The sequence below is a fragment of the Lynx canadensis genome, chromosome D3 (genome assembly GCF_007474595.2).
Source record: "Lynx canadensis isolate LIC74 chromosome D3, mLynCan4.pri.v2, whole genome shotgun sequence".
NCBI lineage: Eukaryota > Metazoa > Chordata > Mammalia > Carnivora > Felidae > Lynx > Lynx canadensis.
The window spans coordinates 87,065,859-87,093,556 of NC_044314.2; the positions used below are offsets into that span (position 1 = coordinate 87,065,859).

The 27,698-nt window shown below is 49.7% G+C and overlaps 1 protein-coding gene across 2 annotated transcripts; it reads right to left on the reverse strand.

Moving 5' to 3' along the window:
• Positions 1-57: 57 nt before the first annotated feature.
• VPS37B (VPS37B subunit of ESCRT-I) lies at positions 58-27,698 on the reverse strand. Of its 2 annotated transcripts, none has more exons than XM_030292493.2 (4): positions 27,542-27,698; positions 4,978-5,149; positions 2,918-3,000; positions 58-2,096 (listed from the first exon to the last, which is right to left on the reverse strand). In XM_030292493.2, the coding sequence occupies exons 1-4, from the start codon at positions 27,650-27,652 to the stop codon at positions 1,599-1,601; spliced, it is 864 nt and encodes a 287-aa protein (XP_030148353.1). In that variant the 5' UTR covers positions 27,653-27,698; the 3' UTR covers positions 58-1,598. The 2 variants fall into 2 exon arrangements, with proteins under 2 accessions (XP_030148353.1, XP_030148354.1); XM_030292494.2 differs by lacking the exon at positions 27,542-27,698 and adding an exon at positions 5,961-6,186.

The following is a 27,698-nucleotide window of genomic DNA, read 5'->3' on the forward strand; positions in this document are numbered from 1 at the left end:
GTGATACTCTAGAACCACACATATCATGAACATCCCCGGATAAATAAAGGACAGAACTTGTTGTTAATCCTGTTTATTAAAAAGGGTCCTACAGCTTTACAACCCCAGCTCAGGCCTGGCCCTGGAGTGAGGCCAGCCCTTCACCACATCGACACCGAGCTCACGCCCTTGGCTCCACCCCGTGTGGGCTTGTGGGTGTCCCCCCACCGACCTCGGGGTAGGCAGCAGAGGTACTAGGGAGGGGCGGGGCGGGCCCTGATCTCCAGATTCACAAAACATGGTAGGCACGCCCATCCCATTCGGCTGTGACAGTCCAGGAGAACCATATGCTAACTGAAGACAGGGGTTGGTGGCCTCGCCTCTGGCCTGCTGTGACAGACCCTGTTTGAGCACTGCCTCCAGTCTATCACCAGGGCAGGCGAGAGCCCAGAGGGCCAGGAGGAGCCAGGGGTGTTCCCAGGGCATCTGCCGATCCTGGTGCTGGCTTCCTCCAAAGCATGACGCCATGCTGCGGGACTCCCTCTGTCCCCCTCCCACCCTGAGGCCCAATCAGAGGCAGAGAATATTGGCTACGAGTATCCTGGTTCAAGACGGGACAGAATTCTTCCACCTGCAACACGACGACCTTGGACAAGCCCCTCTGGGAACGCAGAGCCAGTAGTGAGAGCTACCCCTCGGCCTGCCCAGCCTGTGGGCCTGCGGGGGAGCCATGGACGGCCCCTCATTGGCACCAGGGGAAACTAAGGCACAGCACAGGCACCCACAGGTGTGACCATACACTGCTTGTAAGAAAGGAAATTGCATTCGCTTCTGCACCTCAATCTGTTCAAAACAAGATGTGTATTTTTATAAAGTTTCCCTGAATGGTCTTGTGTCAAAAAAGTTTTCTTTCCCAATATAAAACAGGAAAATTACATAGTAAAAATACTGGGGGGAGTATTTCTTCGTAGAAACCGTCAGGGGCTGGCCCGAGGCGGGGGAGAGAGGAGGAGCCGAGGACGTGGTCTGCTGTGCAAAGTCCGGCTCGGACCAATCTTCCCCGGCCCGGCTGCAACGTGCCCAGCCTCCGGACCTGGCAGGGGGCCGAGCGCATACCCTGCATGTGGCTTTGAAGCATCCAGGTTCGGGGGGAGGGACGATTGGCCACCCCAGCCCGCCGATTCAGTAAGCACCTTCCAGGCAAGCCCACCTGACGGACCCTCATCAGGGACAGCGGCGGGCAGGGCCACACAGCGCTGTCTTTTGTGCACAAAGCAGGAACGATGACGCAGCTTACTAAATAAAGCTGCAACGGGAGGAACACGATTTTAAGTGGGAAGGGAGGGAGGCTTTCCCCCCCAGACTTAGGAGTCCATCAACACTACGAGACTTAGAAATCATACCGAGAACACAAACCGGTGCGGCCGCGGGGATGCCAGGCTGAGGCCCTGCACGCACAACCACCTGGGTGCAAAACCGGGGTCTACGTCTACTTACCACTGACCTACAGTTCTACAAACGGGGGCGCTGGCGCAGGGCCACAGCCCCCCCGGTCGTCGCAGCCTGTGTGTGCCGAGCCCTGGCCAGCAGGTGCAGGCTCCCCGGAGGGACGGGGCCGCTCACTGGAGGATGAAGCCCGGCTGGTGTGGAGGCAGCCGGGGCGGGGGTCTCTGGGGGAGAGCGGGCGGGTACGGAGACACGAACTGTGCGGAGAATCCTTGCTGGCTGGGGAGGCCCACGCGGGGGGGCAGGGGAGGACACTGCGATCCAGGGTACGGAAAGGCCTGTCCTGAGCCCATGGCAGCGGTGAACGGTGTGGCCAAGCGTCCTGCAGGCACCGGGGGAGGCGGCGGGGGGATGCGCCGAGGTAGCACAGAGGGGGGCCCGCTGGCTTCTGAGGTAGGGTAGGGCAGGGGGGCAGCGGGCACTGGCTCGGGCACCCTGGGTGGCAGCGGGGCGGGCACCGAGGCCTGTGGCAGTCTCTGTCCCTTCAGCACCAGCTCCTGGAGCTTCTCGATTTTCACTCTTCGTGTGTGGGCCAGTTTCCGCTTGCTCTGATAGACATCGATGAAGGAGTCCAGAGGAAGCTCTCCATCGAGAAACTTCTCTGCCATGTTCTGAAAGAAGGAGGAGAAACTCGTTAAAGGATGGTTCAGCCCTTGGGGAAGGAACTCCCTTCACCACCACCCCCACCCAGCTTCCATCACCTGTACCCCTCCCCCTCGATCCCATCTGCCACGTGCTCCACGGGGCAGACCCTGGCTGACCTCCGAGGAGCCCCCCAAGCTCCCACAGAGAGAAGGGGACAGAGGTGGGCTGGCTCTGACCACCCGCCCCACCCCACAAGCTGGACGGCCTTAGGGACAGCCAGTCTCAGATCAAGGGGGCCTCTCAGCAGCCCTGAGCTGTGGGTTCGCCCGGCGCGGAGGAAGCCACCATACCCGCTTGCCCCCTTCCCACTAAGCCGGCCGGAGTCCCTTCCTTCCACTGGTTGTGCCCTGACAGACACACCCCCTACAGGGGCAGCAGGACAGAGACATGCTCACGCCCACCCGGGCCCCCACCCAAGAAACCCAGGGGTTACTCCCCCCCCCCCCCCGGGTGGCCTAACTTGGCAACCTGCCACCCGCCCCAGCTTGCTACACGGCACGACTTTTGACCCTGACTCATCACCTTATCACTTAGGGAGGCCCAGGCCTCCGGTGCTCAAGTGGCCACATCTCCCAGGCTCTGCCCTGCCCCCCGATTCAGAGCCACCGGCGGCCGTGGCGCAGACTCCCCGTAGGGTGTGCACCCCTGGCCTGAGAACCAGACTCTCCTGGCCACGGAGGTGTGGCACTCGCCCCCCCCCCCCCGGAAGAACTGGTCCCCCGGTCACCACGCCCCGGGGCCCTCCCCCCCCCCCCCCCCCATCCACCCGGCACCAGCTGGCTCTTACCTCAGTGTCTTCCTCAATCTTGGCTCCTTCTGCCTGAAGAAGCGCCAACAGGGTCTCCAAGGAAGCGCTGCTCGACTGTTTATCTGGAAGAAGCAAGAGGTGTGAGAGCAGGGACAGCCAGCCACTCACAGCCCCCCAGACTCCTTGCCACCCGCCTGCCAAACAGCGAGCACTTTAACTGGAAAGGCACTGGGAGAGTCACACGCCGAGAACCGGCTTTCCAGGAAGCTCGAAGTCAAAGCCTTAAAATCCAAGAGGAGGAGCACACAGGACAAAAGCAGGGGGAAACTAGGGGCCACGCCATTCATCCTCCTCCGCACCCCGCGTGTCCCCATCCCGACCACAGGGGGCCCTGACCCAGCAACATGACGCACCACTCGTCACCCCACGCAGATTTCCTTTGCGTGTTTGAGTGAGAACTTGCACGGTATGTGTAACCGAAGCGTGTGACCTGCGCTTTTACAAACGCATAAACCCCACCTACCACCCAGATCAGGACGTAGAACATCCACAAAGGCTCCGGGGGCCCAGTCCCAGAGCCTGCCCCGAGGCGGCCCCGCTGCGGAAGCTCGGCCTGGCTGGGAGCCTCACGTACGCAGGTCACACGCGTGCCGGTCCCTCCCACTCGGCACCGTGTCTCTGACATCCACCGCCCGCCCCTTTCGGCGTCCACTGTGTGGACCTGACTTACTCTCCCTTCATTCTGGACACAGGAATTCAGACGGCTCCCAAATTCAGCTACTACAAATAAAGCCACACACAGACACTCTCGTCCCCGTGGACAGACACGAAGGTCCGCCACTGCCGGGGCGGCCCCGGGGGCAGACAGGCTGTGTCCCAGAGTGAGCACGCATTGCGTTCAGGCAGGTGTTGCCCAACAACTCTCCCCCCAAGGTGGTTTTAACCCATCTACATTCCTCCCGGCAAGGGAAGGGCTCCCGGGCAGCACTGGATGTCACCAGGACTGGCTCTGGAGGGTGAGCGGACTGTTGCTGCACTTGCGCAGACAGTGCGAGTCTCACCACCTCACGGAAGGGCTGCGTTTTTAACCTTTTCTTCATCTCCGCCCCCTCGAAAGCCACCTCAAGCCCTAGGACTTGACACTGAGTTCCTACCGCTCTTCATAATGACTGTCGGTGTAAGCGCGACATTAAAATGAAATGTTCCGGGGCGTCTGGCGGCTCAGTCGGTTGAGCGTCCGACTTCGGCTCAGGTCGTGATCGCGCGGTCCGTGAGTCTGAGCCCCGCATTGGGCTCTGGGCTGACAGCTCAGAGCCTGGAGCCTGCTTCAGATTCTGTGTCTCGCTCTCTCTCTCTGCCCCTCCCCTGCTCATGCTCTGTCTTGCTCTCAAAAATGAACATTAACAAAAAAAAAAATTTTTAATGAAATGTTCCTGGGGTGCCTGGGTGGCTCAGTCAGTTAAGTGTCTGACTTTGGCTCAGGTCATGATCTCACGGTTTCGTGGGTTCAAGCCCCACTCTCTGCCCCTCCCCCGGTCACCTTTTGATTCTCTCTTAAAAATAAACATTAAAAAAAGTTCCCATGATGGATATTTGTCAACACTATCTTTGAGGACCTAACTCCACAGGATAAAACGTTTGTTGAATAAGAAAGTTACCCTTTTCTGCACTGTTTGGAGAAGGTGAAATTTTGTTTAAAAAGTGGTTACGTCTTGGGGCACCTGGTGGCTCAGTTACGCCTCCAAATTCAGCTCAGGTCATGATCTCACAGTGTGTGAGTTCAAGCCCTGTGTCAGGCTCTCTGTGCTGACAGGTCAGAGCTTCGAGCCTGCTTCAGATTCTTCGTCTTCCTCTCTCTGCCCCTCCTCTAATCATACTCTCTCAAAAATAAACATTAAAAAAATGAATTTTTAAGTGATTAAGTCTCTTTTCTAAATAGGTGAAATGATTCCATACATAAACTTTTTCTTTGTGGCATTAACCATGGTCTTAATCTGAAACTTTTCCATAATAATATTTCCTTCCTGGTAATCTAACGGCTTGAAAACGTGTCCTTCCCGCAACTCTTTATTCTTGGAGGATCACCCTGAAAAAGTTACCTAATTTGGTCTTCTTTATCTGATAGGCTTCAAAGAGAACCTGGAGTTCCTGGTATTTCTGGGTCAAACGTGCTTTCAGGGCGTCCAGCTGAGGCTGGTACAGAAGGTTTCCTTCTGCCAGGCTCCGGTTGCTGGCGAGCGTCATTTCTTTGTTAAGCTGAACATTCTGCGTCTGCAAGGAACACAGGATGGTGAGAAGCAAGTATTAGTTCCCGGACCAGTCCCCCGAGGCTCCTGTGCCCCACCCTCAGCAGCCACCACATCTGCTTCCGTCTGGCTGGTCACCAGGCTGGGACCACATGCGGGGCCGCTCCCAGCCCAGACTCCAGCCCCTCTGGGTTTCTAGCTTGGACACAGCTCCCTGTTCTTAAAGAGCAAAGCCACTTCCTTTCCAACGATTTGCAGACAGGCTTTGTCTTGTGACTTGTCAAGGCCTTTTGCTTCAATAGCCGTGCTGTGACTGGAATCCCTTACTGCCGCCATTGTGCTTCCAAGAATAAACAGCTGTAAAGATTTAGGGCTAGATTTGTTCAAAACCTGTTTCTGCTCCTCCAGCGGAAGTTAAAGAATCACTTTTAACAGAGGAGGACCAGCGGGCATGGGGTCAATTCAGGCTCAGTCGTCAGGCTTAGGGATCAAACACGAAAGCCCGACACCCCCTGGGAAAGAATTCTGTTTGCCATGACCCTGTTCTCTCTCCCACGCCCACCTCCTGCTCCTCCTCGACTGAGGGGAAGGTCAGAGTCCTCCCAGCCCCCAGCTCCAGACCCAAAGCTGGGCCAAGGCGCCATTTGGGAGGTAGCGAAGCCCACGCGCCCAGACCCCAGGGCTGACGAGGAGATGGAAGGCCTGAGGATAAAGAGCTCCCAGGAAGACTTAGCAAAGCCACGTTATTTAAAGGAAACCCCCAAACCCACACCCATGGGGCACCTCTGGGACTGGCAAGTGACACGCCTCGGCCGCCGCCACCTGCCCCCAGCAACCTGTCTGGAGCTGGAGTTCCCGCAGGGCAGAGTCCTTCCCCATCGAGCCGCGTTTTTGTTTTCTCGCAGCTCTGTTGAGACACGACTCCACTTATCTCGTTTTCCCCCTTGATATTTGCTGCTACCCCACCCCGGCTATTTTCGCCGCACCTCTGCACTTCCTTCCTGTTGAGAGTCTGGGTGCAGATTTCCCACTGGGCTGCCTCCGTCCTGGCCACGCCCAGCCAAGGCGCCAGTCCAGCTCCGCGAGGCACGTGCACCCCCCTCCGTGAAGGTGAAGGTGACGGGAGAGAACACAGCGGCAGCCCTGGACCCGGGCCGGGGGGCTCCCTACAGCAGACACAGAATCCGGATCTCCCGCACCCAGGAGCTGCGCCCAGGGGCCCTAAAGATTCCTCTCAGCTTAAAATGGAATTTAAATTAAGATAGAAAATTGAGCCTCTAGCTCGACACTACAAAATCAGTGCAGCACCGATACTCTCATCTCTTGCTGCTGGAGAGTTTGGGGCCCGGGTGTAAACGGGGTTCCGGAAGGGCCGCCACCTCCCGCCACGCAGCAGCTCCCTGCCCTGTGCAGTTGTATCCCGATCCTGTAGAAGAGTCTTTCCTTCGATTGTTAAGCCACTGGAAAGAACAAACACACACAAACCACTGTATGGCCACTCTGGAAAAGAGCTCAGCAATTTCTTTTAAAACTAAACATGCAACGACGACACGACCCAGAAATTGTACTCCTGGGCACTCGCCCCGGGGAAATGAAAACATGTTCACACAAAACCTGCACGTGAACGTTCAAAATGGCTTTATCTGGAACAGCCGAGGACCCAAGGCAACGCAGCTGTCGCTCCGCGGTGGGTGGCTGCACAAAGCGCACAGCGTCCAGGCCACAGAACATTCAGCCTTAACAAGGACAAAGCCTGACACGCGTGGCAACTTGGATGAGGCTCCAGGGAATCACGCTGAGCCCAAAGGGTCGGACACTCTAGGATTCGGGGTATACGTCACTTTCGAAACGCCCGAGTCACAGAGACGGAGACAGGTGAGTGGCTGGGGGACGGCCGTGGGAAGGGGGCTCATGGGGATGGGTGCTCCCACTGGGGGGAGTGGGTGAGGGACACAGAGGATCCCTGTTCCTTCTGACAACCGCTTGTGAATCTACAGTTACCTCAAGATTCAATGTTTAGTTGTAAGTCAACAAACTGCTGGGGAGTTTCTTTACACCCCACCCCCCAACCCATCTCATCTGCCAGCTGAGAACCGGCAGGTGTTCAAGGCCATGGTCAGGGACCTCTGGCTCCCTGCCCGCTGGCCGTCATTCTGACTCAGTCTTAATTCTTTGTTCAATAAACATTTACTGAGCAACTATTATCTGCCGGGTCCAGAGTTAGGTCTGGAGAACGGAGACGAGAGGAGCACTTGTTTCGTCACATAAACCCAGGTGACGTAAATGGAACGGAATGGAGCATGCCCTGACTACGGTGGGGGGCCTGGTCCCCCCACCTGTCTTCCCGGGCAGTTCCAAGAGCACCCCCAGCCCTTCCTTCTACCACCTCTGGAGCTCAGGTCTGCTTTTCCCACCGGCTCCTCACGGGGAGGCCGGGTCGGCGCTACGTCCTCAGTCACAGCACCCATCTCTTCCCTGACACAAGCTGCAGTCAGCAAGTATCGTTTCCCTGTTCACAGCCTCCCCCACCGGAATACTAACACAGAAGGGACCCTGTCGTCTCTAGCGTGCCAAGCACCTAGCACACGTGGGCCACCAGTCCAAGGCTGCTGACGGCACCAGAGATCCTTCCCACCCCCCAAAAGCCAGTCTCTTGAGGCCAGGCGCCCAGCAAATAAGATGGGCAACAAAATATGGAGGGGATTAAAAAAAAAAAAAAAAAAAAAAGCTGTGTACATCAAGCAACAAATGCCCCAAATCCTTTATGGAGACAGGCTCCCTCGATGAAGTCCTTTGAGACAGCATCTGTGGGGGTCTCACGCCAGATCGGAGGCTTATGCCGAAGCAGGATTTCCGTCCTCACCCAAGGCACCGCGGTGGGCACAGGTCTGCAAAGGGACCCCTGGAAAGGCACTGGCGTCCAATGAGGCACGTAATTCTAGCGTGCCGTTGAAGGATCATGACTTCGGCCGGACCTGACAGTCCCGAGGGAGGGGGTGTTGATGTGTACAGTGCCCAGACCAATTCTGGACCAGCCGAACCCTCCAGGAGGGGCCCCGGGCGTGTTTTCCCAAGCTCTCCGGGGGTTCCAGCATACAGCTAAGTGCCACCGCTTCCGTCTCAGCGTAAAGCAGATCTAAAGAAATCTCACTCTCCTAGGGTCTAAATCAGGTAGAAATCACTTCTCCTGCATGTTAGAAAGTCCCAGAAGAGAGCAGCACAGGCTATAATCCAAAGGTGGCTTGCACGGGATGCATACGGGCGAAGTTTAAGCTACCAGCCACTGAAAGAGCCAACTAAAGCTGCGACGGCGACTGACAGCCATCAAAAACGGCTTGTGATTTTGTATATCCTTTGGGGATTCAGCTGTTTTTACATCAGGAAGTACTGGTAAGTTCTAAGTGGCCACCCAGGGCACACCTACAGCACTCTCCAGTGGACAGTGGTGGTGGGGACAACGGCCTGGATTCCAACACTTCTGTGCCTCCCGGAACACACCTCTGATGCTGCATTAGATGCCGAAAAAGACGCTTTCCCCCTTAATATTCCTTTCCACCGCGCCAACTGAAAACGGGAGGGGAAACGGCCAGTCCTGTTCCATCATTTGCAAAGCAGAGGAGAACAGGGAGAGCTGGCCAGAACAGGCCCAGGGGCCCTCCCCACGGGGACGTGCACACCACGCTTAGCAGGCCCAAGTGGCAGTCACTCTGGACGACACATGGCCCAGCTCTCCAGGTCCCGTAAGACTGACTCCAGCCTCAGCGCCTGTGGCTGAATCTGAACCGGAACTCGGAGAATGCTCGCAGGGGCCTAGACACCTGAAACTGAAAACACTACTGCCGACCTCTTGATGGTTCTCACGATCCTTTTTCTTAACCATAGAGAGATCTTTTCAGGAAATAATCGGTCTGCGGTAAGGGAACATTTTTAAGTACATACTCAGTGTTACTTCAGTTTCTTTTTCTGCTCATAATCCACGAGAGGTGAGATGCAGGATTGGAGCATTTAGAGCAGGACCCCATTTATACAGCTCTTTCTGCTCATCTGTCTACCCAAGAGCCGCCTGAAAGGATGTTCACCCTAAATTGACAACAGCAACCTGCGAATGTTTTTAACTTTCCTCTTTCTACTTGGACATAGTGCTTGATTTACTACAAGCATATGTAAGTTTACAAAAAAGGGTTAATTTAATACAGCCTGTTAGATATTAGAACTGGAAGAGCAGAGGCTCTAGAAAATTAAGCTGTTTCAAGACTAGGAGAAGGGGATTAGGAGATACAAACTTCCAGTTGTAAAATAAGTCAGTCACGGAGATGAGAAATACAGCATAGGGAACAGAGTCAACAGTATCATAACAACGTGGTGTGGGGACAGACGGGTACTATGCTAATCGTATAGATTATTCACTGGCCATCACAAGTGTCAAATCACTACGTGGCACACCGGAAACTGACATGACATGTGTCAGCTATACTTCAATAATAAAAATTTTTTTTTTTTTTTTTTAATTTATTTTGGGACAGAGAGAGACAGAGCATGAACGGGGAGGGGCAGAGAGAGAGGGAGACACAGAATCGGAAACAGGCTCCAGGCTCCGAGCCATCAGCCCAGAGCCTGACGCGGGGCTCGAACTCACGGACCGCGAGATCGTGACCTGGCTGAAGTCGGACGCTTAACCGACTGCGCCACCCAGGCGCCCCAATAATAAAAAATTTTTAAAAAGGACCATCAACCCCACACACGTGCACGCACACACACAAAGAAAACAAGGTATTTTATACATGCTTTGTTCAGGAAGAAATGTAAAGACCCCTTTATCTCTTGCGATGCTCACATAATACATGAAGTTCTCTTGTAGCACGCACGTGCTACCTCAAATGCATGCTATTATTATTTTGAGAAAGCGAAAGGGGGAGAGCGAGGGAGGGAGAGAGAGAGAGAGAGGATGAATCCCAAGCAGGCTCTGTGCTGAGCGCAGAGGTTCGATCCCACAAACCATGAGATCATGACCTGAGCTGAAATCAGGAGTCAGATACTTAACTGACTGAGCCACCCAGGTGCCCCTGACCATTATTTCTTAATTTGGGTTGGTAAGTGTGGTAGAAAATAAAGTCGGTTTAGAAGAAAACAGATATAAACTCCCCTCTGGGTGACATACGCAATGGTCACGAACGAGAGGCACCGGAACGAGGACGGGAGACTGCCAGTGCCCTGCCAGCCAGCGTGAGGTCAAAGTTTTGAGTTTTCAGTGGATGCTTTCCAAAGCAGACACTTCTATAGGATACAGTGGAAAACCTCAGATTGCTCTGAAGCAAAACCACCCCTCACTGCAGAGAGATACGCAACACACATGGAGACATGTTAGAGACAGACAGGCTTCACACAACTCCTTCCTCTTCGGCTGAGAGTCAGCCCTCTTCCTCTTGGACAACATGTCAGAATGTGAGGGGGGGCCCAGTGTCACGATAGGACAGCCCTGAAGCCACTAGAACTTACATGTCCATTTTTAAAAAACACTCAAACTTCAGTACCTCGAGTATAGCTCGTAACAGCCACAACGAAATGCTCCAACACGATGGCTGGTTGGTTGGTTGAGTGGTTCGTGCATTCATTCATTCATTTGTTCATTCATTCATTCATTCATTCAAGAAATACTTATGAAGCACCTCTATTGAGGGGTTCTGGGGAGACAGTAACCAGAACAGTCTGTCCCCATGACCCCAAGTGTAGGCAGGCCTTGTATCACACTGCCCAACTTCAGGGGGCGCCAGTCCCCTTGTACTGCAGCCCTGAACAGAGACCATAGTTGCTCTTCAAATAAGAAGGCTTAAGAGCGAAAAAGAAAAAAAAAAAAAAAAAAAAGAAAAAATAAATCCCAATATAGGTGAACTTGAAGATACTGGTGATGTGAAAACCACTCTGTCAGCACCCTGCATGTTTCAACAGTACTTACTAACATTTATGGAGCACTTACTGCACGCTTGGCATTGTGCCACCTTCTCTCCATGCATTATCTCCATTTAATCCTCCAACTGGGGTGGGGGGGGATTTGCCCCCATTTTACTCGGGAAAGAAATACCATCTCAGGGAGGTTTAAGAGACCACCAGAGTCTTGAGAGGGTCAGTAACTGCAGAGCCATGAGGTTAAGGGTCAGGATATTCTGTCTCCCAAGTGTGTTTTCTACAGGATTATGCCCTGAATTATGCCGCAGCATCTGTCCACTGCATAGAACTGGTCTATCATTTCTCCATTTTCAAGTACCAAGAGTCATCTAGATTTCTATTATTGTTTGCCTTTTTACCGAGGATATTTTCAAACACAAAGGAAAAGGAGAGAGAGAATAAAGAATCCATGCACATTCTCCAGGGTTCAAAATTAGTGACATTTGTCAATCCTGCTTCGAGATATTCCTCACTTTTTTTTCCTGAAGTTTCTTCTTCCCCTGAAGTATTTTAAAGTAAATTTCAGGCATCCTACCATTTCACCCTTAAAAGCTTTAATATGTATCTTTAATGGGGAAGAACTTTACAACTTAACTACAATGCCATCATCACCCTTACTAAAATTAACAATATTCTAATTTAAGCACCCTTACTAAAATTAACAATATTCTAATTTCAACTTCTGCATGTGTTGGCTTGAATTCCTCTTATAATGAGCTTCTGCCTTTCTGGCTGAGTATCTGAAATCGTTTATAACTGTTTCCACCATCCCCCACCCCTGCTTTAAGCCCAACTTTGACAAGACTGAATTAATGCCCAAGCAACCTCTGAAAATGACTAAAAAGCTTTTTGGGGGAGCATGATCATTATGTAACAGATTTTTTTTTTTTAAGTTTGTTTGGGGGGGGGGGGCAGAGACAGAGAGAGAGCAGGGGAGGGGCAGAGAAGGAAGAGAGAATCCCAAGGAAGCGCCACAATGTCAGTGCAGAGCCCGACACACGGGGCTCAGATTCACGAACTGTGAGATCATGACCTAAGTTGAAATCAAGAGTCGGACGCCCACCCAAGATGCTCAACATCACTCATCATCAGGGAAATACAAATCAAAACCACAAGGAGATACCACCTCACAACTACCAGAATGGCTAAAATCAACAACGCAGGAAACAACAAATATTGGCGAGGACATGGAGAAAGGAGAACCTTTTGGCACCGCTGCTGGGAATGCAAACTGGTGCAGCCACTCTGGAAAACAGTATGAAAATTAAAAATAGAACTATCCTACAACCCAGCAATTTACACTAGAAATTTATCCAAATTCTTTTCCAAAAACTGCTGATCTGAAGGGGTACATGCACCCCAGTGTTTATGGCAGCACTATCAACAAGAGCAAAAGTATGGAAAGAGCTCAAATGTCCATTGACAGATGAATGGATTAAGAAGATGTGGTGTATGGGGCGCCTGGGTGGCTCAGTCGGTTAGGCATCCGGCTTCGGCTCAGGTCATGATCTCGCGGTCCGTGAGTTCAAGCCCCGCGTCAGGTTCTGTGCTGACAGCTCAGAGCCTGGAGCCTGTTTCAGATTCTGTGTCTCCCTCTCTCTGACCCTCCCCCGTTCATGCTGTGTCTCTCCCTGTCTCAAAAATAAACATTAAAAAAAAATTAAAAATAAAAAATAAAGAAAGAAAGAAAGAAGATGTGGTGTATATACACAATGGATTACTACTCGGCGATGAAAAAAATGAAATCTTGTCATTTACAACACCCTGGATGGAACTGGAGGGTATTATGCTAAACGAAATAAGTCAAAGACATATCGTATGATTTCACCTGTATGTGGAATTTGAGAAATGCAACAGATGAACATGGGGAAGGGAAGGAAAAACAAGATAAAAACAGAGAGACAGACAAACCATAAGGGACTCTTTTTGTTTGTTTTTATTTATTTTTGAGAGAGAAAAGGACAGACAGAGCCCAAGTGGGAGAGAGGCAGAGAGAGAGGGAGACGCAGAATCCCAAGCAGGCTCCAGGCTCCAAGCTGTCAGCACAGAGCCCAACGCAAGGCTTGAACCCACAAACTGTGAAACCATGACCTGAGCCAAAGTCAGACACGCAACCGACTGAGCCACCCAGGCACCCCAATAAGAGACTCTCAAGCACAGAGAACTAAGGGTTGTGGGGGGGGGGTGGTGGTAAATGGGTGACAGGCATTAAGGGATTAAGGCACTTTTCAGGATGAGCACTGGGTGTCATAGGTAAGAGATTAATCACTGGGTTCTACCCCTGAAACCAAGACTACACTGTATGTTAACTAGCTTGAATTTAAAAAAGAAAAGAAAGAATCAGACGCCCAACCCACTGAGCCACCCAGGCGCCCCCAGGATTTCTATTTTTTGTGTGTTTCAATCACTTGCAGTTTGTAATCTTCCTGATGATCAAAGTGTCCACGGCTGGTGGGAGACACTTCGGCTGGTGGGAGACACTTCGGGCTGGGTCTCAAGCTGACATACCCCAGAGGACTGCCAGCCGCCCCCGCTCCCCCCGCCGCCCAGACCTCCTGTAGAACAAGGGGTCCCAGACCCATCTGCACATTTGCTGCCCCTGATCTGGACCAGCCCTTCTTGAAGAAATGCTGGCTGCTTTTGGTGGGAAATTCGTTTCGATTTTTATATTTTCCTCTCCAGATAAAATTAAACTGAAAGCTGTCCATAATATAAAGACAAAGAACAAAATAAATCTCAGCTCCTGTACCTTCCTACCAGTAGAAAACATTAGACTGCCTTCAGACTCTAAATACACAAGCTTATGGATCAGACGACCAAAAGGTTGGCACGTATTCAGCCAGGTTAATCTCTCCTTTTATTGAGTACAATATCTTGATCTAGCTCACCGATTAATTTTAGGACAAGTATCACCAAGGTCACATGCAATTTAAGCCTAGGGTTTAGTATCAACAGCTATTAGAAAGCCCAAATTCATCTTCCATTCAGTGAAGACCTTGCCAGTGACAAATTCCTCTTTCTGCAGTCTTCCCACTAAATGCAGGCTTTCAGGGAAGCCTGCAATCCAAGCCCACAATATCCCAGAGGTGTGCTGCAGAGGTGGCTTAATTCAACCCCAAAATGAAAAAATAAAAAAACTTAACAGCTGCAGAGTTGGACTGCTTAACATGTTCACAAAATTAAAGATCTGAAAACTCAAAAATACGGTGAAAGAACTGTCGAGCATTATGAAACTGTTCTAAAATATAACCACCTCCTGGGTTGTGTGTCTCCAAGGCGACAGCCCACAGGGGAAAAGAAATTTACCAGATGCTTATCAAATGTTCCCCCAAAACAACCCACTCAACAGAGACAGCATATTAGATTAATAAAGATTGCTATTTTTGATTGAAGATCTCAAAATCCTTGTTGAGATGAAACTTGCTGCACTCAAAGTAGCAGGCAATGGGATATAGACGAACGATTCCTTCCCACACGGAGCTGGCTTGCACCTTAAAAATCGGTATGACATTCACTTTAAGTGCAACTAACCACAGACATGCAAAGAGCTACTACGTTTGAAAATAAATGGACTAGGCCCAGAGAAGAATTAAATGGTCTCAAAGAAACACAATTTGATAATCTTCTAGTTCTCGAGGTACCAGGGTGCTTTGTTTCCCCCTACCCCTTGGAAGAGTACTTCCTAATATTTGCGGGGGCGGGGGGGACCTCCCACTTTGTGGATAATGATGTCAATAATAAAGAAATATAATAGGTGTGATGGGTTGTGACAACTCTCACGTGTTAGAAAATGTTACTTTCCTAGTATATCACTGACCTTACAATTCCTGAGGACTCCAGGGAGAGGAGGGAGGAACAGAAGGCAGGACAGGACCCCCAAACTGATCCCAACATTAACTGCTTTTGTCCCTAGTCTCCTCAAAGGGCTTGTTACACTTGATCCTACGGAATCAGAGTCTCAGCAGGTGAGTCAGGGAAGCTATTGAGAAGCCCTCACTCCACATTATCAGAACCAATTAGCTGGTCAGCTGAGCAGTTCAGTTAAAGCAATAAATCACTAAACACACAAAAGTTTAAAGATATACATCCGTCCATTTCTTCATGTAAGGCAAAGGTCTTTTCTTAGACAAAGGGTCCACTAGCTCAAGTTCCAAAAGTTCTTTTTCATCCAGACCACATCCTGTGATGGGGAGGGTTTCAAGACACTGGACAAGTGAGCTGAGAGCAGAATCCTGGAATTCTTCTGTTTTCCCCCAGCCTGAAACACACCTCACTGGCTAACAAGTCTGTTTCTAGCACACCACCTTCTATTAACTCTTTCCAAAGCAAGCAGCTCAGTTTTCCCTCCAGGTAGTTTTCCCTCGCGGTCCTTTCGCTTACAGCTTTTGCCACAGTATTTTAATGAAATAAGTTAATTACTGTAACAAAGAAACCAGAATGGCCAGGTCCTGGACTCAACCGCACTGGGAGCAGAAATGTCCAGAAACCTGATCACGAACATAGGGGTGGTGTCGTCAATCGCTGTATCCGATGGTGGGAATCGCCAATTACTGGAGCACTCTGGTGAAGTGGAGGGAGGTCAATTAATAGCTTCTGCTGTGATTTTTTTTTTTAATTTTTTTTTTCAACGTTTATTTATTTTTGGGACAGAGAGAGACAGAGCATGAACGGGGGAGGGGCAGAGAGAGAGGGAGACACAGAATCGGAAACAGGCTCCAGGCTCTGAGCCATCAGCCCAGAGCCCGACGCGGGGCTCGAACTCACGGACCGCGAGATCGTGACCTGGCTGAAGTCGGACGCTTAACCGACTGCGCCACCCAGGCGCCCTTTTGTTTTTTTAATAGGCTTCTGCTGTGATTTTTAAATCCAGATCACTCCTCCCTTCCTCAAAAAGAAAGAGCCTTATGGAAGAGAGAAAATTTATCAACTCTGCTTTTCTTATTAGCAGCTCCTGGCCAGGACAAACCACCAAAGCAATCGTTTGTTTAGTAAGAGCACAGGGTTTTGTTTTGTTTTTTCTTCTTCCTCTTTTCTATTTCCTTTTACCCCCAATTTATAAGTGCATGTATGAGAATTTTCTCGGACAGTCTTTACACAGATGCAAAATAAGAAAACGCCTAACCAGGTGGATCCTGAATTATGTGAAGACTACATTTTTGACAATTTTGCTTTTACATTTGAAATACATCATGACATAAACTTTCCAACCCCTGACTCATGAATTCAGTTTAATGGATACAATTTACTGTCACATGATTTAAATTATTCATCTTCTTATGAGAAAATGCTATTCTAATAGTGGGATACTTTTAGTCTGTGGGTAGAGAAAGGGATTAGCCAAAGAATAATCAGTTACCCCTAAATTATTCTACTTATATTCATAACAAAAAATACCTGCAACTTTATCTGGTGTAGGGAATTTGATGTTCTAACTAAAATCAAAACAAAACAAAAAACCTGCCTAGATACTTAAGACTTAATCATTTTAAAATTTTTTGGGGGGCGCCTGGGTGGCTCAGTCGGTTAAGTGGCCGACTTCGGCTGAGGTCATGATCTAGCGGTCCGTGAGTTCGAGCCCCGCGTCGGGCTCTGTGCTGACAGCTCAGAGCCTGGAGCCTGTTTCAGATTCTGTGTCTCCCTCTCTCTGACCCTCCCCCGTTCATGCTTTGTCTCTGTCTCAAAAATGAATAAACGTTAAAAAAAAAAAATTAAAAAAATAAAAATAAATTTTTTTGATGTTTTAATAGATTTAAATTTATTTATTTATTTTTTATTTTTTTTTCAACGTTTTTATTTATTTTTGGGACAGAGAGAGACAGAGCATGAACGGGGGAGGGGCAGAGAGAGAGGGAGACACAGAATCGGAAACAGGCTCCAGGCTCTGAGCCATCAGCCCAGAGCCTGACGCGGGGCTCGAACTCACGGACGGCGAGATCGTGACCTGGCTGAAGTCGGACGCTTAACCGACTGTGCCACCCAGGTGCCCCTTAATAGATTTAAATTTAAAGATGTTAATTTCAATACAATTTATGATAGCAATGAAATATCCAATGAGGGAATGGTCACAAAAATGATATTTATCATAAGTTATAAAAGATCATGCAGCCACTAAAAATACTGCCATATAAGAATATTCTTTTCTTTTTGTTTTATGTATGTATGGACGGATGTACTTATTTACTTATTTATTTAGAGAGAACACACACCTGAGCAGGAGAGAGAGGATCCCAAGCAGACTCTATGCTGCCAGCACAGAGCCCGATGTAGGGCTCGAACTCATGAACGGTGAGATCATGACCTGAGCCGAAACCAAGAGTCAGAGGATTAACCAACTGAGCCACCCAGACGCCCCCATATAAGAATATTCTGATAGAAAATAAGAAAATCAGGGCACCTAGATGGCTCAGTTGGTAGAACATGAGACTCTCGATCTTAAAGTCATAAATTTAAGCCCCACGCTGGGTGAAGAGATTACTTAAAAAGAAAAAGTGACATAAAAATAAGAAAATGCCCAGAGCATAACTTTAGGTTAACACACACACACACACACACACACACACACACACACACACACACACACACCCTCTATATACAGAATGATCCCAGTGGGGGAAAAACATGGAAAAAAAAAAAACCATAAAATGTTAATAAGGGTTTATGTCCAGGTGCTGGTATCACATGTGATTATGTTTTTCTTCATTTCTGAATTTTTCTCTAATAAACATGTAAAAATATTTTTAAAGATTAGTTGGAATCCGAAACTGAAATACCATATACTCAAAACAAATGAAATACTATATATTCCCCGTGTTCTTAAACGGAGTATGTGAATGCAGGGCAGCCTTTGATGACCAAGAACTGGCATCATGAATATCAAGTAACTGCCGTGCTGTCTGTGAAACATCAGTACCCGTGGGCTATGGAAGCAGATGGCACATTTATCCCCTGAATAAGCATTTGCCAAAGCATGCCCCAGGGAAGCTAGTCCCACGAGTTCTGGGACCAAGAACGGGACACGCTCGGTGTCCGCCCTCTGGAGCTTTACCACACGCCCTGCCCTAACAGTAAGAACCAAACAAGGCAAAACAACAAAAATCCCTTTTAACCACTGGTTTCCCAAACTTATTTACCATGGAGATCCTTTTAATGTAATCACCACTGACAGAAGCAGGGCCCCAGGACAACTAAGGGAAACGCAACCCTAAACCAAACAGCCCCGACCACTTTATTAAAACTGCCGTTATTTCCATTACTGCCTCGGCGCCCTGTTTGTTCATCAGTTTACGATCATCACCTTGTTTAGCCTTCAGAACGACCTGTCAGGCCATTGTTATAATATGCCCATTTTAAAGATAAGGAAACTGATATTTAGAAAGGGTAATGGTGCCCAGGGTTTCCCAGGAACCCAAACCCCATCTTTTTTTTTTTTTTTTAAAGAAAGAGAGCGAGTGGGCTCGGATCCCAAGACCCTGGATTGTGACTTGGGTGAGCAGAAATCGAGAATCGGATGCTCAACTGACTGAGTCACCAGGTGTCCCCCAAATCCCACCTTTAACCACTATGCCTAAGAGCTGACCTTACATTTTTTGTGAAGCTTTTTATCACTTTTGCTTCCTCTTTCTCTATCATTTATTTCCGGACGGTGTTACTGGCTCTGTTCGTCTTTCCCTACACCCTTTGAAAATCTGCCACGGACACACAAACCATATGACCTGGCGTGTCTCCATCTGAACAGTGTACGAGACAAGACTCAACAAGCCCTGTGAGGAGCCTGGTGTGAGCTTCCAAGTCAGCGATTTCGGCTGCCCAAAGATCTTTTTTTTTTTTTTTTTTTAATTTTTTTTTTTCAACGTTTATTTATTTTTGCGACAGAGAGAGACAGAGCATGAACGGGGGAGGGGCAGAGAGAGAGGGAGACACAGAATCGGAAACAGGCTCCAGGCTCTGAGCCATCAGCCCAGAGCCCGACGCGGGGCTCGAACTCACGGACCGCGGGATCGTGACCTGGCTGAAGTCGGACGCTTAACCGACTGCGCCACCCAGGTGCCCCACCAAAGATCTTTTTTTAATCAAGCATCTTTTCCAGGCTTCCGACGGATCTCCCTGCTTTCTGGTCTCATCTCCTCAAATCCATCCCCCAACCCCTGGGGCTGGCTGAACCACCCATTTAAGTCACAACTGTGAACACAGCACTCCCAGGTGGCTCCCTCTGCCGAGAGGATCAAGCCATCTGGTCTCTGCCTGCCTCTCTGGCCTCTTCCCCCACCAAGCCCCGCCCTCATCCCTCCGGCAAGGCTAGAATATCCCTTTGCACCTCTCTCTCTAGGCTTTTCCTGTGTAGGTTCCTGCTGTCCACCCCCATGGCTGGAAGCCCTTCTCCCTCGTTACCTGGTTAACTCCTCCTCCGAATCACAGCACATTAGTCATCTCCTCAAGGAAACATTCTCCGTGGATCTCCCCCAGCCCCGCAGAGGCTTGCTGCGTCCCCTCCCGCTAGGGCGTCCCCACCACCGCTGTTTCACACCTCCGACATCTGTAACTGACTTTTGTGTACCTGCGCAATCCTAGAAGATGAAAACTACGTGGTTTCATATCCCCAAAGTGCTCCATAAAAGTTGAGTAATGAATAACCTTGCTCGACCTCAGCTGTGTTCACGCTAATGAAAGCTGCTGTCTGATGGCAAACACTAATTAGCACTTCCTCTGTCCCTCTGCCAACCGGGGCACCAGGCAACGGATATGGACATAACCTCCAGGTGCCACTCCTGGTGGCTCCACCTCTGGTGATAATGAAAGATCTAATTTGGAAGAAACATTAACTATGACACTGCCTGTAACAGAACGAGCTACTCAAGTATCTGCTTTTGACAAGAACTCTTTGGCACAGTAGTGGACAATATTCCTCCTAATTCCATGAGAAACGATTTCAAAAGCTTTCTTTCTCTTGACATACTGCAACATAACCCATGACAACAAAGCTACATCTTCCTCTCCGCTTGCATTCTTCCCTAGGAAGAAATTCTGCAAAGGACTTTCCTTTGCCTTTCTACCACTGGGTAAGATAAGTTTTTCTTGAATAAGGTAGTTTTTGTGGAGTCCAAAAACCCCATAGAGCAGAGGGAGGAAGTAAGCCAACCAGAACTCCTGTCTCGGCATGTTCTGAGAGCCAGCCATTACATACATCAACAGTGGCCGACACAGGAGTCGTTACAGAAAACCCTGAACTGCACACCTACGGGGCTCATCCCCACAGCAAACATTCCGCTACAAATACGGTGATAAGAGCCAAATACAGATCTTCATTTACAATGGGGTTACGTCCCAAAAAGCCATCATAAAGAGGTGCCTGGTTAAGCATCCAACTTTGTGATCTCATAGTTGGGGGGTTCGAGCCCCGCATCGGGCTCTGGGCAGACGGCTCGGATTTGGAGGCTGCTTCGGATTCTGTGTCTCCCTCTCTCTCTGCCCCTCCCCCGCTCATGCTTGGTCTCTCTCAAAAACGAAAACATTAAAAAAAATTTTTTTCTAAATATCCCTAAGTCAAAAATGTATTTAGTACACCTAACCTAGCGAACATCATAGCTTAGCCTGGCCCACCTTAGATGCTCAGAACACGGACATAAGCCTCCAATTGGGCAAAATCCTCTACCACAGATTTTTTTTTCATTGTCACTAGGCTCCATGCCCAACATGGGGCTTGAACTCACAACCCTGACATTAAGAGTCCCATGCTCTACCGCCTAAGCCAACCAGATATGCCCCAAGCCCATTTTATAACGAGGTGTTGACTATCTCATGTCATTGACTACTGTACTGAAAGTGACAAATGGAGCGGACACTGGTGCAGGTGGCTGTCCGCGTTCACTCTGTCAACCCTCCTGACCGCATGGCTGACCGCGGCCACTACCCAGCATCATCACGAGAGGATGGGACCGCCGATTGCTAACCTGGGACAAGACAAATCCAAAATTCCAAGCGCAGTTTCTACTGAATGTGTATCATTTTTGCGCTCTGCACCATCACGAAGTCAAACGGTCATAATCCGAACCATGAGAAGTCAGGACCTTCTATAAACAACAAAGTTGGCTTAGCTCAAGAGCACATCAGTTGTGGACAGGACAACATGATGCTCCAACAGTTCAGTCTAAATCCAGGTTCCTCTTTCGACCAGTCTGATACAGTACAAGCATTGTAACAGGATGTCCACTTGTCTGGAAAATACCAGACTCGTTTCTCCCTGTGCTTCGATGGTACCTCTTTCTTCCTCCCAACCCACGAATTACTCCTAGCGGCCTTTCAAACTTTTATTTTCTTCTTGAAGGAAGTTGGCCCCCAGACTTGTATCTCAGCTGACTGGTCCCCTGAGCTCCGGAACCGGGTTTCCACCTGCCCGCCTCCCCCGACCCGGTCCCTCACTCTTGGGCTGGCAGGCAGGGTCTGGGTGAGCCCTCTCCCCTCCCCCCCACTCTTACTCATCTCCAACTTGAAGCCAGTGAACTGCACTCAGCAGTACCTACGTGCCAAGGACACAAAGACAAAAGTGACAAAATGGGGCCACAAGGAAGTGAATGACTTACAAAATGTGTGACAAGTACCACAGAAGAGGTCCCCAAAGATACCGTGTGCCCGTGATGCAGGAGGCAGGGCAAGCATGTGGAAGGCAAAGCTGAGGAGGCTGGAGACCCCGCTCCCAGAAACCCAGCTGAAACCCCAGCTTCTCCTCACCTGGGTTTCCACTTCCACCCTGGCCGTTCCTGAACCTTCCCGCACCCACGCGGCCCCTACTCTGCGGCCAACTTAACCGTACTGAAGAGTACTTCTGATCATACTGTTCTTCCGCTCCAGAAAGTCACGGAAACTCACCGCTACCAAACTCACGGCCTTCCGCGCACACACGGCACACCAGCCTCCCTCCCCATCACTGCCCGTCACTTCCCTGCTCATGCGCAGATCCGATCCGGCTCAAGTAGCTGGTAACCCGCCAGTCAGAAAGCCTGTCCCATGCTTTCCTGCTCTGGGACTGCACCCTCGCTGTCACTTCTTCCTGACTGCCCATGCTTAGCTCTCAAAATCCTACTCAGAATAAATATCTAACTCAAGGCAGTGGCTGGGGGTGGAGTGGGTGTCGGGCCCAGGATGGAGCACAAAGAGGGCTTTTCACTGGGTTGACAGTGTTTACTTCCGAAGCCGCGTGGCAGGTAGACACATGTTCCTTAGGTTACTCTAAACCCTTTCAGAGGCATTATTGTATCTGATCCTTTACCTTCTTAACTCTTACCCACCTATCAAAGTCCATCTCTTGCACTAGGACCTAACTAATCTCGCCAGAGAGCCTCTCTTCATCTGACCTTCGATGTCATTTACAATTCACATGCAGCCTCCTTATTCTCTATTTTAAAAAATTGTGATAAAACATACGTAAGAAGATGCCATTTTCAAGAGCCACGGTGAAGTACGTCCACACTGCTGCACAGCCAGCACCACCACCCATCCTCCACATGTTGCTCGTCTTCCCAAACTCGAACTCTCTACCTCTTACTCGCTCTTGGGCTGTAAAGGTTTGTGTGCGTGGTTTCTTCCCCAAATTATAATACGGGGTTTATGCCCTATTCGTGTTTCCATCCTTAAAACGTCTTGCACAGTTAGTGCTCCATAGCTGTGAAACTGAGATGGAATCTTCTTGAAACGGCAGCCAGGATATGATGCCTTTTAGTTTTAGCAATACTAGCCAATAATAACAATTTCCCGAGTGCTCACTGTGCTAGGTACCAGAGCAAGCATCCTATGTACTTATCACATTTAATCCACCCAAACCCTATGAAGTAGGTTACCGTTGTCACCCCTTTGTTTTCAAGGAGGAAACTGCAACTGGGAAGACAAGAGTACTTGCCAAAGGTCCGTGGGTTGTATCGAAAGGCGGTTCTGTACTGTACCACACCCACCACACTTTTAATCAATGCAAGTAGAGAGCAAGTGATCAGATTTCACCTAGGCCAGCCAGTCTAACAATTCCGAAAATCTCTTACGAGCGGGGGCTAGCCTCTGTTGAAGCCCCCTCTGTGCCAAAGTACTGCCTGCCTTCACCGGCTATTCCACTGAGCCTCACAAGAACCCTCAAAGGCAGGTGTGGTGACCACCGTCACTTTACAGTGGAGGAACCAAAGCACAGAGAGTTTAAGTAACTGAAATAAGGTCACACAAGTCTCGGCTATGCTCCTTACATTACCAAAAAAAAAAAGAAAAAAAAAAAAAAAAAAAAAAAAAAAAATGTATGTACATAAACCCTATGCCCAACGTGGGACTTGAATTCATGACCCCGACATCAAGAGTCACATGCTCTACTGACTTGGGCCAGCCAGGCACCCCTTTTCATGAATCTTAATGCCTCCTTAAAAAATAAAATCAGGGGCGCCTGGGTGGCTCAGTCAGTTAAGCGTCCAACTCTTGGTTTTGGCTCAGGTCATGATCTCTCAGTTCGTGGTTAGAGCCTTATGTCGGGCTCTGCACTGACAGCATGGAGCCTGCTTGGGATTCTGTCTCCTTCTCTCTCTCTCTCTCTCTCTCTCTCTCAAACCAAATAAATAAACTTAAAAAAAATAAAATCAGATAACACTGAATTTCAGGAACTATTCCCAGGCACAGTAAGTTTTTACTCAAGAGTTAAAACAGTAAGTCCACACAAGAGAATACTGAAACCTAGAAGTTTGAAGCCATTGCATACGCAATGACTGCACAATGTGAGCAGAAACAAACTCCAGTTAGCAGACTCTCAAAGCGTTTAAACTTTAACTTCGAAAAACCAGTCCCACCAGCACTCAGCTGGTGTTGAGGAAACAGTCCCTGGGTTTAAAGCAAGGTCAGTACGTTTCAATGAGCCATTATGATTCACGCAGTAGCTCTGCAGCCCCAAACCAATCACACCAGAACACGCCTTAGGGAAACAGCGTCTCCCAGACCAGACTCTTTCCACAAAACAATCTGTTTTTCAGACCCTCAGTGTTTCTGCATGTGGGCACTCTCACTTGCCAAAGGAACAGAGATCCTGAATTTGAATCCTTAGTTGGGTGGAATTATCCGTTAGCAACAACCAACCAACCGACATTCCCTCCGGAAGCACACGGGGAGAGAGGACCCAAGACGTGCGGTTTAGCTGCCTAATCCCCTAAGCGACAGTTCCTTTTAAGGGAGTGCCCAGTAAGTCCACCGGGGTTAATGTGGACGGATAGAAGAAGGCGCATTCCATTGCCATGTAAAAATAACTTTAAATAAAAATAAAATGTGTGCATATGAAACGTTAGCCCACAGCGAAAGCAAAGAGCAAAGATCACCAGGGAGGGTACTGCATTTAGGGAGCTGCAAAGTGGACGGGACCAACAGGAAAAGAGAAACACGGGGGCACCGAAAAAAGAGAACAGCTCCAGCTCCAGCACGATTTCAATGTCTTGAGCTGCACTAAAGCTCACACACCACAATTAAAACAATGTAAGTGAAGCAGAATACACGGCTGTATTTAAACCTAACAGTGAATGCCTTCAAAACCTAGCCACACTTTCCAGCCGCCACAAAATATCCCCTCAGGCTTGAAGAAGTCTTACTCTACAATTTAAAACACTTCCTTCTGCCAATTTAAAAAAAAAAAAAAGCCTTTGGTTCAGATTAAGAGATTCTATGCTGGGAAAGGCCTGTTCCGTTTACAATCTCATCCTCGGACCTGCTGAGATACATAATCATTTGGACCACAGAAAGATAAGATGTGTCTTAAGCTAATGGTAAATAAAAATTTACTTAACATTCTTGAAATAAGATGCTATGAACTTGTCAGGATGGCCTGGTATTGATGACTGGCAGTAAACTTCCTAAAAAGAACTAGGTGATTATTAGTAATTGCAATTACTCTTTATTGAGCACTAATTACACGATGTGTTAACACGAGCTATCTCACATAATCCCCGTATCAACTCTATGAAATAAACATCATGTTAGCCTTCTCTAAGAGATGCTCAGAGAGGTGGATTAACTTCCTTGAAATCACACAGCTGCGAAATGGCCAAGTCCGGCCTGGAGTGTAGGAGTCCAAAGTCTGAAAGTTCCACCTGGTTGAGAGTGGACAGTTGACAGAATATTTTCTCCTGTGTCTCCCAACTACCCCAAAATAAGCCAATGCCTAACATTAACAGCTGAGTCAAAGGACCATGGCCACAATTTTAATTGTTCATGTTATACCCATTCCTACAGAAACATGCCACATGTGACTGGGGGAACAGGATTTGCCAAGTGTGACTACTGCTCGTTGAGCTGCCTGGCTAGGGTATTTTGGTCTTCTCATTCGGTTTCCTTGTTTTAACAGCACTACGCCCTGAAGTACTGCTGAGTAATTTAACTTGAATTATGTGGCCTAATCAATACATCAGTCGTCAGCATTCGTATAGGGGACTCTGGTATGACGGTCGCCTTCGCAAAAAAAAAAAAAAAAAAAAAAAAAAAAAGTTCTGCTAGATTTATCTGCCTTTCCCTTCATGTAATAATCTCCAGTTTCTTAGGTAGAGGAAACAAGCTGTCCCTAATAGCCTCAGACTTGAGAGAATCACCTCTTTCCACAATCTTCCCTCCACTAAAAAGCAGCTTATTTCTATTACTGTAGAATATAATCGGTATAACTACGCCAATATAAATACAGTATCCTGTTCTAACAAACAGAACAGTCGTACAGCAAAATAACTTGTAGGTGGGATCACACGTCAGGAAAAAAATACCTGTCATTTTATCATTAAAGCACAAGGATGCCTGCCGACACACAACAAAAGGTCTCCCGGCAACTGAAAAGCAGAGAAACTAAGCAAAGATTTTATTTCTTTAGAGACATGAGCCTCTTTCAGTCAAGAAAGATGGATTTTGTCACTTATTATTCTCGGAGATGGAAAGTGCCACATGGAGACCATAAATGAGGGAAACTGCATCTCGGAGCAACGTGCTATGTGCCAAGTTACAAAGCCCGTGAATACAAGGGGTGTATTAATGGAAAGACTGATACCATCTCACTACAGTGGCCTCTCTGTAGCTCAGGACAATAATCTGTTGAGGGTTTTCCAGTGATTTTGAATGTGCAACCTCCACACAAGCCCCCTTTTAAGGAAGCTGGCTCAGGGCTGAACAATCCCTCTTCGGAAAGAGAGCCAAGAGCCCCCACTCAGGCTTCTGGGGCAGAGGCTCAGCCCTGTAGGCGTGGGAAGGCTCAGACTTTGGAGACAAAGAGGCAGGAGTGGTAAACGGGCTGGGGAGAGCTGGGATCAGCCTGGGTCCACCTGCCTGGAGGAGACCCCAGGCCCGGAGGACGGGCGGCTCAGAGAAAAGAGCCCAAAAGGGTTGGGAAAAGAAGAGACAATTCACAGCGCAAATGCAAGCGTGAAGTCAGTTACCGCAGAGAGCAAAGCAGGTCACAAGAGACGGAGTGACACAACCAGGAACACAGTGGGCATATGCCTCCCAGAGGCTGAGCAGGCCCTCAACTATGGAAGACGTGTGCGGGCTGGCCACCAGTCCCCCCATCCCTGGCTTATCTTCTCCCCCAAAACAGCTCCAGGAATTCTCACTTTGCCCCACGGTGACGCAAAGCCACCGGATTCCCAGATTCCCTTCTTCCACAAAAGGGGGCAACTTTACGGGGAAAGGGATTCCTGCTCCCACCCCAAGACCAGGGAGAAGCCCCTAGGATGGCCCTACTAAGGCCTCTTCCAAATGAGGGCAGCCCCAGCAGGGCCCCTCTAACCGTCGTGGGAACGCTCACATACACAGACCCCTCCAACCCTAACGTGGCCACGTCCGGGGCCTCCTGCCCCTCAACCTCAGAGACCCTACCCAAGGCTAAAGTCCATTTCAGTACGACCGCCCAGAGTCAGCTACAGACATCCAGGCCCCTACAAACTCACCCTGGAAATAGCAAACCCTAGGACTCTCGTCCAGCTCGTCCACCTAGCCCCTGAAAACCTATTGGAAGACTCCAGTTAACTTCCTCAGTCCGCCTGTACCGCTCGACCCTCTCCTCAAGCCCCCCCACCCACCCACCCCCCGCCCAACCCCTGGCTGACTCAGTCCGGTCTGTCACCCCCCAATCCTCCACTGCAATCCCCCCTACCTTCCCCAACCTAATCTCAACCCCCCATTCTCTCCTCGTCCCACCCGACCCAGCCCCAGCCCCCGAGGTCCCCAAATGCCCGTTCCAGGCTCTCGGATCCGGGCTTCATTCCCAGCCTCGGCGCCTCACAGCCTCGCCTCGACCCCGCTCAGCCCCCGAGCCCGGTCTCAGGGGGCTTCCCCCCCCCCCCCCCCCGCTCAGCCCCAGTCTCGGTCTCCCCAACCCCAGCTAGAGGCACCGCGATCGCCGGCGCCTCGGGCCACCTCCAGCCCACCGAGGGCCCCCGGCCCCGCGCGCCCCTCTCGAGGCCCCGCCGCCACCGCGCGCTCCCGCTCGGCCCACCTCCTCCATCTTCTGCACCATTTCCGTCAGCTGCCCCTCGTCCTCCAGCAGCTCGTTGAGCTGCACCAGCGATAGCCCGGCGAACCGGGCTTCGCTCCCGGCGCCCGCCATCCCCGCGTTTCAGCCACCGCCGCCGCTCTGCCCGCCAGGCTCCGCC

Bases quoted from the DNA above. Each gene is read 5' to 3' on its own strand.
- VPS37B (XM_030292493.2), bottom strand. From the start codon at position 27,652: ATGGCGGGCGCCGGGAGCGAAGCCCGGTTCGCCGGGCTATCGCTGGTG. The intron at 5,150-27,541 runs GTGGGCCGAGCG...TGTTCCTTGCAG, and splicing joins TGGTGCAGAAGATGGAGGAG to ACGCAGAATGTTCAGCTTAA. The intron at 3,001-4,977 runs GTAACTTTTTCA...TGCTTCTTCCAG, and splicing joins GATAAAGAAGACCAAATTAG to ATAAACAGTCGAGCAGCGCT.